General features: G+C 43.2%; 1 protein-coding gene across 1 annotated transcript in view; it reads right to left on the bottom strand.

The window, feature by feature from the left end:
• Positions 1-13,952, bottom strand: part of FGF2 (fibroblast growth factor 2) — a 99,755-nt gene extending 85,803 nt beyond the window's left edge. The window contains exon 1 of the mRNA XM_069743921.1: positions 13,221-13,952. Coding sequence (XP_069600022.1) covers positions 13,221-13,398 — 178 coding nt within the window. The 5' untranslated portion in view covers positions 13,399-13,952. The remainder of the gene's footprint in view (positions 1-13,220) is intronic.
• Positions 13,953-14,471: the final 519 nt, after the last annotated feature.

Raw genomic sequence — 14,471 nt, 5'->3', positions numbered from 1 at the left:
AACTGTCCGACCCAGCCCGAGTACCCCACGGTCCTAGCGGGCGTTTCACAGGCACTTTAGCTATATAGTGGACTGTTACTAATCTTTGGGGTCTCTGATGTAAATGGATTCTTTTTTACTGTTGCATATAAAAAATCCAAAAGTAATATAATGGTCTATCTGCATATTATTTTCTGAGCACCATCAAAGTGGATGTGATATAATTTTTGTGGAGCTCCGATATATATTATCTTTCTATTGGACATATAAAAATCCTGACACGCTTTACGTTAGACAGGTAGATTTACATTTCACATGGAGTTTAGTGTTATGATTCTTTTATAAATATTGGATTACATTGTGGCTCGGGCCTTATTTATCAAACAGCTGCAACTTTTCCAGCCTTTTATATTTATAAATGCATTTTTCATACTGATATGTACCATTTGCTTTAGAAAAATGAAGATATCTTTAAAGGCATGTGATAATAATGTCAGTCAATGTTTTGCGTGAGTTGTGTTCCTTGGAACTGTACCAAAGAAATTCCTGGGAGGCCTGCTGCATGGATGCTGACCTCTGATGATATGCTCACTACGAGTGATGTAATTCTCCTCAGTTCTCAGGCCGCCGAACTTGAGACATGAGAGATCATATCTTCTGTAAGAAATGAATGCCATTGCATTAACATGTAAAGGGAACAAATCATCTCATTTTTACATACCGAAGTAATATGTAGTAATGAGTGGTATGGCTGGCTAGGTGCGTGTACCCTAGTACAGTGGTATCATTCACACAATCGTACATATATAGATCGCTGCGCTGGCTTTATACAATAAATTTGGATGGATTTTTTCCTCATTCAAAACAGGCAATATAATGAATAGAAAACACACTTACATGAAATAACGACTGGTACGTGTGACATGTTTTAACTGAGCTATATACTCTACGTGTTTTTTTTGCCCTCCCTTGTGTATTATTTTCCGTATTGTCCAATAAGCACTGTCATACTGTGATCTTTGGTTTCGTGTTGTGTCATGGCCAAAGTTGGCTTGTGTTCCCAGTCTAAAGCTGCCCGTACACAGCAAAATGATTGTCATCAAACAGCTATGGGGGAAGCAAGAGGTAAATGATACAGCTAGGGTAGCGAGCTGCCAGGAAAAAAAAAAAAGGATCAACAGATCAAAATCCATCCCATCTAAGTCATTGTATCCAGAAGTGGAAAGGAGAGGTAGACTCTTGTCCCCATAAATAAAACATCATGGTAAGCTTTAATAACCCGACAATCAGCAATAGGACTCAGACACCCAAATATATTCCATTACCAGGTTGCATAGGGATAATGGATTGTGTGATCCTGCTGACCAGAGGAAAGGCTGGGGGTATTTGCAGCTGGCAACATATTTTCCCTGCAACCACTACAAGAAAAATTAATTATTTTATAAGGTACAGGAAAGATGTATATCTTGGTACCGTGTTAGCCAGATAGAAAAACATTTAGAATTGCGAGTCCTCAGTGGTTGATACCTTTTAATGGCTAACTGAAAAGATGGTAACAAATTTCAAGCTTTCGAGACTACACAGGTCATCCTGATGAAGAGACCTGAGTAGTCTCGAAAGCTTGCAATTTGTTACCATCTTTTCAGTTAGCCATTAAAAGGTATCAACCACTGAGGACTCGCAATTCTAAATGTTTTTTTATTCTATAAGGCACATTCAGATGAATTGTGGAATTTGTAACCAGACAGAAAGTGAAATGAGGTTACAATATGATAGTGTCCGGCTTTACATCGTTATTGCAGTACTGATGGAGGGTTATTGTTATAGAAAAATGCTGACAGTACAAACGTTGTTTTATCCTCTGCTGTTGGCAGTCTGTCCCTTGCAGGCTAACCAGCTGGCACCCCTACTGTGCCAGATGACATACATTTTATTAAATTGGTTTGATCTGAGTGTTTTAATTATTAGTCATTAAATATACATACAACATTTAAATATATTAACTCTTTTTTATAAGGAATTGTAAGAGCACGTATACTGATCACAGTGGGAAGGTCCAGGGGTATGTTACTAACATACAGATACTAAACTAGACATGTGTAATATAATGTAAGAATGACTGAAAATGGGGTGTGGAAAAAGTGTTTGCCCCCTTCCTGATTTCATATTCTTTTGCACGTTTGTCACACTTAAGTGTTTCAGATCACCAAACATATTTAAATATTAGACAAAGAAAACACAAAATGCAGTTTTTAAATGGGGGCCTTTATTATTAAGGTAAAAAGAAATTCAAACCTATAGGGCCCTGTGTGAAAATGTGATTGCCCCGTAAACCTAATAACTGGTTGGGCCTTAGCAGCAACAACTGCAATCAAGCGTTTGCGATAACTGGCAATGAGTCTTTTACAACGCAGTGGAGGAATTATGTCCCACTCATCTCTGCAGAATTGTTGTAATTCAGCCATCTTAGAGGGTTTCTGAGCATGAATCTTCTTTTTAAGGTCATGCCACAGCATCTCAATCGGATTAAAGGGACACTGTCACCTGAATTTGGAGGGAACAATCTTCAGCCATGGAGGCGGGGTTTTTGGGTGTTTGATTCACCCTTTCCTTACCCGCTGGCTGCATGCTGGCTGCAATATTGGATTGAAGTTCATTCTCTGTCCTCCGTAGTACACGCCTGCACAAGGCAAGATTGCAGCCAGCATGCAGCCAGCGGGTAAGGAAAGGGTGAATCAAACACCCAAAAACCCCGCCTCCATGGCTGAAGATTGTTCCCTCCAAATTCAGGTGACAGTGTCCCTTTAAGGTCTGGACTTTGACTAGGCCACTCCAAAGTCTTAACTTTATTTTCCTTAAGCCATTCAGAGATGGACTTGCAAGTGTGTTTTGGATCATTGTCCTGCTGCATAACTCAAGAGCGCTTCAGCTTTAGGTCACAAATAGATGGCCAGACATTCTCCTTCAGGATTTTTTAGTAGATAGCAGAATTCATGGTTCCATTTACCACAGCAAGATTTCCAGGTCCTGAAGCAGCAAAACAGCCCCAGACCATAACAATACCACCACCATATTTCACTTTTGTGTGATATTCCATTTCTGAAATGCTGTTACTTCTACACCAAATGTAATGGGACATAGACCTTCCAAAAAGTTCAACTTTTTTCTCATTAGTCCACAGAGTATTCTTCCAAAAGTCCTGGGGATCATCAAGATGTTTTCTGGCAAAACTGAGAAGAGCTTTTATGTCCTTATTGCTCAGCAGTAGTTTTTGTCTTGGAACTCTGCAATTACTGGGTAGGTTCACCACTGTACTATGTTTTCACCATTTGTGGATAATGGCTCTCACTGTGGTTTGCTGGAGTTCCAAAGCTGCAGAAATGGCTTTATAACCTTTTCCAGACTGATAGATCTCAATTACTTTGTTTCTCAATTGTTCCAGAATTTCTTTGGATCGCGGCATAATGTCTAGCTTTTGAGAATCCTTTGGTCTACTTCACTTTTCAGGCAGGTCCTATTTAAGTGATTTCTTGATTGAGAACAGGTGTGGCAGTAATCAGGCTTGCTTATGGCTAGGGAATTTGAACTCAGCTTCCCAAGGATGTAATAAACCACAGTGAATTTATGTTTTAACCCCTTCCCGACCTGTGACACAGCGTATGCGTCATGAAAGTCGGTGCCAATCCGACCTGTGACGCATATGCTGTGTCACAGAATGATCGCGTCCCTGCAGATTGGGTGAAAGGGTTAACTCCCATTTCACCCGGCCTGCAGGGACAGGGGGAGTGGTAGTTTAGCCCAGGGGGGGTGGCTTCACCCCCCCATGGCTACGATCGCTCTGATTGGCTGTTGAAAGTGAAACTGCCAATCAGAGCGATTTGTAATATTTCACCTAAAAAACTGGTGAAATATTACAATCCAGCCATGGCCGATGCTGCAATATCATCGGCCATGGCTGGAAACACTTATGTGCACCCACCCCACCGATCGCCCCCCCAGCCCCCCGATCTGTGGTCTGCTCCCCTCCGTCCTGTGCTCCGCTCCCCCGTCCTCCTGTCCGCTCCCCCCGTGCTCCAATCACACCCCCCGTGCTCCAATCAAACCCCCCGCACTCCGATCCACCCCCCCGCACTGCGATCCCCCCTCCCGTGCTCCGATCCACCCCCCCGCACAGCGATCCCCCACCCCGTGCTCCAATCCCCCACCCCGTGTTTCGATCCACCCCCCCGTGCTCCAATCCACCCCCCCCGTGTTCCGATCCACCCCCCCCGTGCTCCGACGCCCCCCCCCCCCCCCGTGCTCTGATCTCCCCCCTTATACTTACCTAGCCTCCCGGGGTCCGTCCGTCTTCTTTCCTGGGCGCCGCCATCTTCCAAAATGGCGGGCGCATGTGCAGTGCGCCCGCCGAATCGGCCGGCCGGCAGATTCGTTCCAAAGTGAGTTTTGATCACTGAGATATAACCTATCTCAGTGATCAAAATAAAAAAAATAGTAAATGCCCCCCCCTCCCTTTGTCACCCCCATAGGTAGGGACAATAAAAAAAAAATAAAGAATTTTTTTTTTTTGTTCCACTAATGTTGGGGTAAGAACTAGGGTTAGAGTTAGGGGTAGGGTTAGGGTTAGGAATGTGCACACGTATTCTGGTCCTCTGCGGATTTTTCCGCAGAGGATTTGATAAATCCGCAGTGCTAATCCGCTGTGGATTTATCGCGGATTTACCGCGGTTTTTCTGTGCATTTCACTGCGGTTTAACAACTGCGATTTTCTATTGGAGCAGTTGTAAAACCGCTGCGGAATCCGCAGAAAGAAGTGACATGCTGCGGAATGTAAACTTCTGCGTTTCCGTGCAGTTTTTCTGCAGCATGTGTACAGCGATTTTTGTTTCCCATAGTTTTATATTGAACTGTAAACTCATGGGAAACTGCTGCGGATCCGCAGCTTTTTCCGCAGCGTGTGCACATACCTTTAGAATTAGGCTATGTGCACACGGTGCGGATTTGGCTGCGGATCCGCAGCAGTGTTCCATCAGGTTTACAGTACCATGTAAACATATGGAAAACCAAATCCGCTGTGCCCATGGTGCGGAAAATACCACGCGGAAACACTGCGTTGTATTTTCCGCAGCATGTCAATTCTTTGTGCGGATTCCGCAGCGTTTTACACCTGTTCCTCAATAGGAATCCGCAGGTGAAATCCGCACAAAAAACACTGGCAATCTGCGGTAAATCCGCAGGTAAAACGCAGTGCCTTTTACCCGCGGATTTTTCAAAAATGGTGCTGAAAAATCTCATACGAATCCGCAACATTGGCACATAGCCTTAGGGTTAGGGTTGGAATTAGGGTTGTGGTTAGGGTTAGGGGTGTGTTGGGGTTAGGGTTGTGGTTAGGGGTGTGTTGGGGTTAGGGTTGTCATTAGGGTTACGGCTACAGTTGGGATTAGGGTTAGGGGTGTGTTGGGGATAGTGTTGGAGTTAGAATTGAGGGGTTTCCACTGTTTAGGCACATCAGGGGGTCTCCAAACGCAACATGGCGCCACCATTGATTCCAGCCAATCTTGTATTCAAAAGGTCAAATGGTGCTCCCTCACTTCCGAGCCCCGACGTGCGCCCAAACAGTGGTTTACCCCCACATATGGGGTACCAGCATACTCAGGACAAACTGCGCAACAATTATTGGGGTCCAATTTCTCCTGTTACCCTTGAGAAAATAAAAAATTGCTTGCTAAAACATCATTTTTGAGGAAAGAAAAATGATTTTTTATTTTCACGGCTCTGCGTTGTAAACGTCTGTGAAGCACTTGGGGGTTCAAAGTGCTCACCACATATCTAGATAAGTTCTTTGGGGGGTCTAGTTTCCAAAATGGGGTCACTTGTGGGGGGTTTCTACTGTTTGGGCACACCAGGGGCTCTGCAAACGCAACGTGACGTCCGCAGACCATTCCATCAAAGTCTGCATTTCAAAAGTCACTACTTCCCTTCTGAGCCCCGACGTGTGCCCAAACAGTGGTTTACCCCCACACATGGGGTATCAGCGTACTCAGGAGAAACTGGACAACAACTATTGGGGTCCAATTTCTCCTGTAACCCTTGGGAAAATATAAAAATTCTGAGCTAAAAAATTATTTTTGAGGAAAGAAAACGTATTTATTATTTTCACGGCTCTGCGTTATAAACTTCTGTGAAGCACTTGGGGGTTCAAAGTGCTCACCTCACATCTAGATAAGTTCCTTGGGGGGTCTAGTTTCCAAAATGGGGTCACTTGTGGGGGGTTTCTACTGTTTAGCCACATCAGGGGCTCTGCAAACGCAACGTGACGCCCGCAGAGCATTCCATCAAAGTCTGCATTTCAAAACGTCACTACTTCACTTCCGAGCCCCAGCATGTGCCTAAACAGTGGTTTACCCCCACATATGGGGTATCGGCGTACTCAGGAGAAACTGGATAACAACTTTTGGTGTCAAATTTCTCCTGTTACCCTTGGGAAAATAAAAAATTGCGGGCTAAAAAATCATTTTTGAGAAAAGAATTTTTTTATTTTATTTTCATGGCTCTGCGTTATAAACTTCTGTGAAGCACTTGAGGGTTCAAAGTGCTCACCACACATCTAGATTAGTTCCTTTGGGGGTCTAGTTTCCAAAATGGGGTCATTTGTGGGGGATCTCCAATGTTTAGGCACACAGGGGCTCTCCAAACGCGACATGGTGTCCGCTAATGATTGGAGCTAATTTTCCATTTAAAAAGCCAAATGGCGTGCCTTCCCTTCTGAGCCCTGCCGTGCGCCCAAACAGTGGTTTACCCCCACTTATGGGGTATCTGCGTATTCAGGACAAACTGGACAACAACATTTGTTGTCCAGTTTCTCCTATTACCATTGGCAAAATAGGAAATTCCAGGCTAAAAAATCATTTTTGAGAAAAGAAAAATTATTTTTGATTTTCATGGCTCTGCATTATAAACTTCTGTGAAGCACCTGGGGGTTTAAAGTGCTCAGTATGCATCTAGATAAGTTCCTTGGGGGGTCTAGTTTCCAAAATGGGGTCACTTGTGGGGGAGCTCCAATGTTTAGGCACACAGGGGCTCTCCAAACGCGACATGGTGTCCGCTAACAATTGGAGCTAATTTTCCATTCAAAAAGTCAAAAGGCGCGCCTTCCCTTCCGAGCCCTGCCGTGTGCCCAAACAGTGGTTTACCCCCACATATGAGGTATCGGCGTACTCGGGAGAAATTGCTCAACAAATTTTAGGATCCATTTTATCCTATTGCCCATGTGAAAATGAAAAAATTGAGGCGAAAAGAATTTTTTTGTGAAAAAAAGTACTTTTTCATTTTTACAGATCAATTTGTGAAGCACCTGGGGGTTTAAAGGGCTCACTAGGAATCTAGATAAGTTCCTTGGGGGGTCCAGTTTCCAAAATAGGGTCACTTGTGGGGGAGCTCCAATGTTTAGGCACACAGGGTCTCTCCAAACGCGACATGGTGTCCGCTAACGATGGAGATAATTTTTCATTCAAAAAGTCAAATGGCGCTCCTTCCCTTCCGAGCCTTACCATGTGCCCAAACAGTGGTTTACCCCCACATGTGAGGTATCGGTGTACTCAGGAGAAATTGCCCAACAAATTTTAGGATCCATTTTATCCTGTTGTCCATGTGAAAATGAAAAAATTGAGGCTAAAATAATTTTTTTTTGAAAAAAAAAAGTACTTTTTCATTTTTATGGATCAATTTGTGAAGCACCTGGGGGTTTAAAGGGCTCACTATGCATCTAGATAAGTTCCTTGGGGCGTCTAGTTTCCAAAATGGGGTCACTTGTGGGGGAGCTCCAATATTTAGGCACACAGGGTCTCTCCAAACGTGACATGGTGTCCGCTAAAGAGTGCAGCCAATTTTTCATTCAAAAAGTCAAATGGCGCTCCTTCCCTTCCAAGCCCTGCCGTGCGCCCAAACAGTGGTTTACCCCCACATATGAGGTATCAGCGTACTCAGGACAAATTGGACAACAACTTTCGTTGTTCAGTTTCTCCTTTTACCATTGGGAAAATAAAAAAATTGTTGCTGAAAAATCATTTTTGTGACTAAAAAGTTAAATGTTCATTTTTTCCTTCCATGTTGCTTCTGCTGCTGTGAAGCACCTAAAGGGTTAATAAACTTCTTGAATGTGGTTTTGAGTACCTTGAGGGGTGCAGTTTTTAGAATGGTGTCACTTTTGGGTATTTTCAGCCATATAGACCCCTCAAACTGACTTCAAATGTGAGGTGGTCCCTCAAAAAAATGGTTTTGTAAATTTCGTTGTAAAAATGAGAAATCGCTGGTCAAATTTTAACCCTTATAACTTCCTAGCAAAAAAAAATTTTGTTTCCAAAATTGTGCTGATGTAAAGTAGACGTGTGGGAAATGTTATTTATTAACTATTTTGTGTCACATAACTCTCTGGTTTAACAGAATAAAAATTCAAAATGTGAAAATTGCGAAATTTTCAAAATTTTCGCCAAATTTCCGTTTTTATCACAAATAAACACAGAATTTATTGACCTAAATTTACCACTAACACGAAGCCCAATATGTCACGAAAAAACAATCTCAGAACTGCTAGGATCCATTGAAGCGTTCTTGAGTTATTACCTCATAAAGGGACACTGGTCAGAATTGCAAAAAACGGCAAGGTCTTTAAGGTCAAAATAGGCTGGGTCATGAAGGGGTTAAAAGAGGAGGGGAGTAATCATTTTTTTTTCACTCAGGGCCCTGTTGGTTTTGATTTTTTTTTCCCTTAATAATAAAGACATTCATTTAAAACTGCATTTCGTGCTTACTTGTGTTATCTTTATCTAATATTTAAATGTGTTTGGTGATATGAAATCTTTGAAGTGTGACAAACATGAAAAAGAATAGGAAATCAGGAAGGGGGCAAACACTTTTTCACACAATTGTATATATAATTTTGATTCTTTACATTGCTGCTCAAAGTCTTTGTAATTTTGTTTTCTTAATGATTCGCTCACATGGCCGTATATTCTGTCATGCGAGAGAATCCGTTGGATTATTGTAATGACACCCAACTCAAATTCTGTCAGTGTTTGATCTGAGTGTCAACTTGATCCGATTTTCTCAATGAAGCACAAGTGCGCAGAAGGTGGAGAACTTACTTTCTCCATCGTCTCTGTGCGTGTACATCATACTGCACTCCAATCACATCCGAGTGCAGTCCGATGTAGACTTGTACGGGTGCTTGTGATCCGAACATTAGATGCGCTCACAGCATGCTGTGATTGTTTTTTCATGCCATATCAGCTTGAGAAAATAATCGCAGATCTACAGTTACCCATAGAATAAAAGTGGGTCGAGTACTATCCAATAAAACATCGGATAGTACTTGGCCATGTTATATTCCAGTGTGAGCGAGCCCTAAAGCTGATCAGTCACCAGACTGTATAATTCAAACTGCACACATTATTAAATAGATATGAGCCCTGATGAGGCTGGTGTACTTACTTTACAAATGTGGGAATGGCTATATACTACTCAAATTAAAATGAGCAATGAGCTGGACTTATAAATTACTCATTTTAATATTATGCACAGAAACGTTTACTAAGACTTATACAGCCATGCTGTCAAGGATTTCTAAAATTAGTACACCAACTGCATTAGATCTAAGAGATCTATATAGAAATGAATGCAGTTTGTATTGTGAAATTTGGTGACAGATTTTCTATAATTACTAGAAAATGTAGATCTAATTTTGGATGATTCATTATGGACATTCATTTGATTAGCAGCTGTGGATTGATTGCTTACTCCTTTTGGGTAGCAAAATATGGCAATAGTATTTTCATCCCTATTCAGATGCCATTTTTTATGTACGAGAAAAACGGACCAATTATTCTGAACAGACTTTGATCAGAGTGCGGTATGAGGGTCATTCGTTTTTCTCATACGTAGAGAAATGAAAAAAAATTCTCCACCTTCTCCATTATGAGAGTCTGCGCTCGGATGTCACCCTAGTGTGGTCCAATTTTTTTCACGGACTCTTTGACTTGAATTGCTGAATTTGACACAACCCTTAGATCAAAATCAGATATATCTCCCAGATTTTCTGCAAATTACTCGGTCCGAGGAAAAAATCGGACATGTGAATGGCTCCATAGACTATCACAGGTACGAGTTCTATCCGTGAAAAACATGGAAAGCACTAATATAAATAAAACTCGGACATCTGAACGAGCCCAAATACTGAAGCTACTATGTGGAGAAGTGAGCATATAAGCATCTCATCTCTCATATCCTCTCTTTCTCACAACCCTAAACAGTTATTCAACACCTTCAATTCTCTCCTCCGTCCCCCAGCACCTCCTCCCTCCCCACTTATCTCCGCTAAAGACTTTGCCTCATTTTTCAAGCAGAAGATTGATAGCATCAGAGACAGTTTTGGTCAAAAACCTCCAGAGCCCTTCCTCCCGACTTCCCAGCCCTCCACCTCCAAAACCAATTTCTCCACCATTACAGAAAATCATCTCTCCACTCTACTCTCAAGATCGCACCTCACCACCTGTGCACTTGACCCACTCCCATCCCACCTCATCCCAAACCTCACCACAGTCTTCATCCCAACCCTAACCCATCTCTTCAACCTATCACTAACAACTGGTGTTTTCCCCTCAAGCTTTAAACATGCCTCCATCACACCTATCCTCAAAAAGCCTTCTCTTGACCCATCCTCTGTATCTAGCTATCGCCCTATATCACTTCTCCCTTATGCCTCCAAACTACTGGAACAACACGTTTACCTTGAACTGTCCTTCCATCTCTCTTCTTGCTCCCTCTTTGACCGTTTACAATCTGGCTTCCGGTCACACCATTCCACTGAAACTGCCCTAACTAAGGTCACCAATGACCTCTTAACTGCCAAGAGCAAGCAACACTACTCTGTCCTCCTCCTCCTCGACCTGTCGGCTGCCTTTGACACAGTGGACCATTCCCTATTATTACAGACCCTCTCATCCCTTGGCATCACAGACTTGGCCCTATCCTGGATCTCATCATACCTAACAAACCGGACATTCAGCGTCTCCCACTCACACACCACCTCCTCACCTCGCCCCCTATCTGTCGGAGTCCCACAAGGCTCAGTCCTTGGACCGCTGCTCTTCTCCATTTACACCTTTGGCCTGGGACAGCTCTTAGAATCTCATGGCTTTCAGTATCACCTCTATGCTGATGACACACAGATCTACATCTCTGGACCAGATATCACCTCCCTACTAACCAGAATCCCTCAATGTCTGTCCACTATTTCATCCTTCTTCTCCGCTAGATTTCTCAAACTTAACATGGACAAAACAGAATTCATCATCTTTCCCCCATGTCACGTGACCCCCCCACGGAACCTATCCATTACAGTAAATAGCTGCCCACTCTCCCCAGTCCCACAAGCTCGCTGCCTCGGGGTAATCCTTGACGCTGATCTCTCCTTCAAATCACATATCCAAGCCCTTTCCACTTCCTGCCGACTTCAACTCAAAAATATTTCACGAATCCGTTCATTCCTCAACCAAGAATCTGCAAAAACCTTAGTCCATGCCCTCATCATCTCTCGCCTTGACTACTGCAACCTCCTGTTCTGTGGCCTCCCCTCTAACACTCTTGCACCCATCCAATCTATTCTAAACTCTGCTGCCCGACTAATCCACCTGTCCCCCCACTATTCCCCGGCCTCTCCCCTCTGTCAATCCCTTCACTGGCTCCCCATTGCCCAGAGACTCCACTACAAAACCCTAACCATGACGTACAAAGCCATCCACAACCTGTCTCCTCCATACATCTGTGACCTCGTCTCCCGGTACTTTCCTACCCGCAACCTCCGATCCTCACAAGATCTCCTTCTCTACTCCCCTCTTATCTTCTCTTCCCACAATTGTATACAAGATTTCTCTCGCGTATCACCCCTACTCTGGAACCCTCTACCACAACACATCAGACTCTCGCCTACTGTGGAAACCTTCAAAAAGAACCTGTAGACCCAACTCTTCCGACAATCCTACAACCTGCAGTAACCACCGATCGACCAAACCGCTGCATGACCAGCTCTATCCTCACCTACTGTATTCTCACCCATCCCTTGTAGATTGTGAGCCTTCGCGGGCAGGGTCCTCACTCCTCCTGTACCAGTTATGACTTGTATTGTTTAAGATTATTGTACTTGTTTTTATTATATATACCCCTCCTCACATGTAAAGCGCCATGGAATAAATGGCGCTATAACAATAAATAATAATAATAATAATAATATAAAGAGACATGACATACACACGAGGTCAGAGGTGAAAAACAAAAGCTGCATTTTTTGTGAAGGAAGCCCCCAATTAAAATCTGCGCTAAGGGTCCTTATTAACTACAACAAACATCGTGGAATAAAAAGATTCACCCTAAACATTGTAATCCCCGGGGGCAGAATCCTCTCTCCTGTGCTTCATTATATGCCAGATGTTTGGTTTTGAAGACTATTCATTATGTTACAGCTTTCCCTATGCAGGATTTATTGCTGCTATATAACATCTAACCATTTACATCGATTGCTGATGATTCTAGCATTGGATTATCTGAATGGACTTACAGCACTGTTCATCCTGCTCAACCTGATGCATGAATAGAGTTCCAGAACTGTACAGTAAGAATGACATGGATATAGAAGCAGGAAAGAGCAGTAGATATACAAATGCAGATTTAGTAACTAGATATGCGGCAGCTCCCAAGCGTGCAGTAATGGCTGCTATTAGTGGCTGTCACGTAGCATCTATGACTTGTATAGCAGAACGGGATAATAGAGTATTGGACACTCGTTGGTACAATAATCACAAACTAACATCACACCTTCACTGTCGCTGAGAATTATATAGATATTTACTGGTAGCAGTCATTCTTTTCTCATTCTTGTACTATTTATGTACAGAGTTTTTAACAACATCAGAAATACATCATTCTATATCTCTGTTCACACTGCAGGGGCCTGCCATAGGAGATCTAGTCCTATTTAATGGGAAGTCTAGGACAACATATACCGCCATTCCATAAATGACAGGCACCTTGGAGTAACCAAGTGGACTGGCTCAAAGCCTTTTAATGTAGGCTAATTGGGGATTTTGGTAATTGTCATATGATTAATCCGGCACGCCAATATTTTCGATTTCTGCTCCTATGATTGAGTGTAAACAAAGCCTTAAAAATACTCCAGTATTCCAGATACTTACTGTGTGAGTCACTCTTCTCCCGAGATCCATCTACCTTGCCATCTGAATTGATCCTTAGAAAGAATCCACCATTCTTACAGTAGAGTCTCTTGGGGTCTTTAAAGTTTCCTGGTGGAAATGGAGTGCTTCCCCCATCATCGGGCATTGGTGGGAGGGTGGTGATACTACCTGCTGCCATCCCCACCTCCAGTCCCTTGTTGTTGGCAGGGTGGCCCTGATCCAGCAGGTAGTAGTGGCTCTCAGATAAAGGTCCTCTGTTCGCAGTGTCTCCCCGGCAGGGCCTCCTCACTGTTCATTCAATTACTGGCAGTAGAACGCAAGGGCCAACTCTTAGGAGTCACTCTACTGTAAATTCATGATGTAAGTATAGGGATGCTGCATCCAGCCCTTTATGGCTGCCTCTTGATATCCTAAAATTGTGTCATCCATGCCTGGTTCCTGGAGCCTGGGGCACTGAGCAGGCTGTCCTTCATCCTGGTCCAACCCTTTACCATCAGGACTTGTTCTGTCAAAATGGACTTATTTATTTATATAGGTGAAGCCCTCCTACACCTCCCTCTTTTTCTTCCTCCTACTTCTGCTGCTCCTTAGTGATGTTGCTGCGAGCACTCTGTATTTTCCCAGGAAGCTACATGGAAGCACATTGCCAGAAAGGGAATTGACTATAAGAAGTGGTATAGTGTTCCTGGGTATTTTCTTAGACAAGCTCTGCCAGTCATTTCTCAGCATTAGGCTCCCTCCCCCAGCTCGGAATTACTTTGCAGGGCAATCTTGGGAGGAGGGAGAGACAGGAGAGGAGTTGGGGGGGTTTATGCAACAGGAGCTTGCCAGTACTTTTATTATTCAGCTTTTAGAAAAACTCTGGAGAGGAGCAGCAGGCGTCCCAGCTACGAAACCACCAATAATATCTTCTGTTTCTAGCTGCTCAGGCCGTAAGCCATCTGAACCGTATGAACTTATTTCACGCGTCACACTTTTGTTTTAGGAAAAAACTATTTTTGCGGTAAATAAGGTTTCCTAGAATAAAATGTTACATTAAATTAAAGAACTCTTGCCCGTATTAAAGTGTAACTACATTTTCACAAAACTTTTTTGTTCTGTGATGTTCTGGGTCCTGAGATCCCAGTGGTCACCAAAATGAATGTTCAGAATTAGTAGTCTAGAAGTCTATCTTGGAGGGAAACAGTGCGTGTTGAACACTTTTGTCCCCTCGTTTCAACTCTCCGACACGTTCTTACCATCTGGACCCCA

Source organism: Ranitomeya imitator, chromosome 1, assembly GCF_032444005.1.
Source record: "Ranitomeya imitator isolate aRanImi1 chromosome 1, aRanImi1.pri, whole genome shotgun sequence".
NCBI lineage: Eukaryota > Metazoa > Chordata > Amphibia > Anura > Dendrobatidae > Ranitomeya > Ranitomeya imitator.
This window is presented reverse-complemented; position numbering and strand designations above follow the sequence as displayed.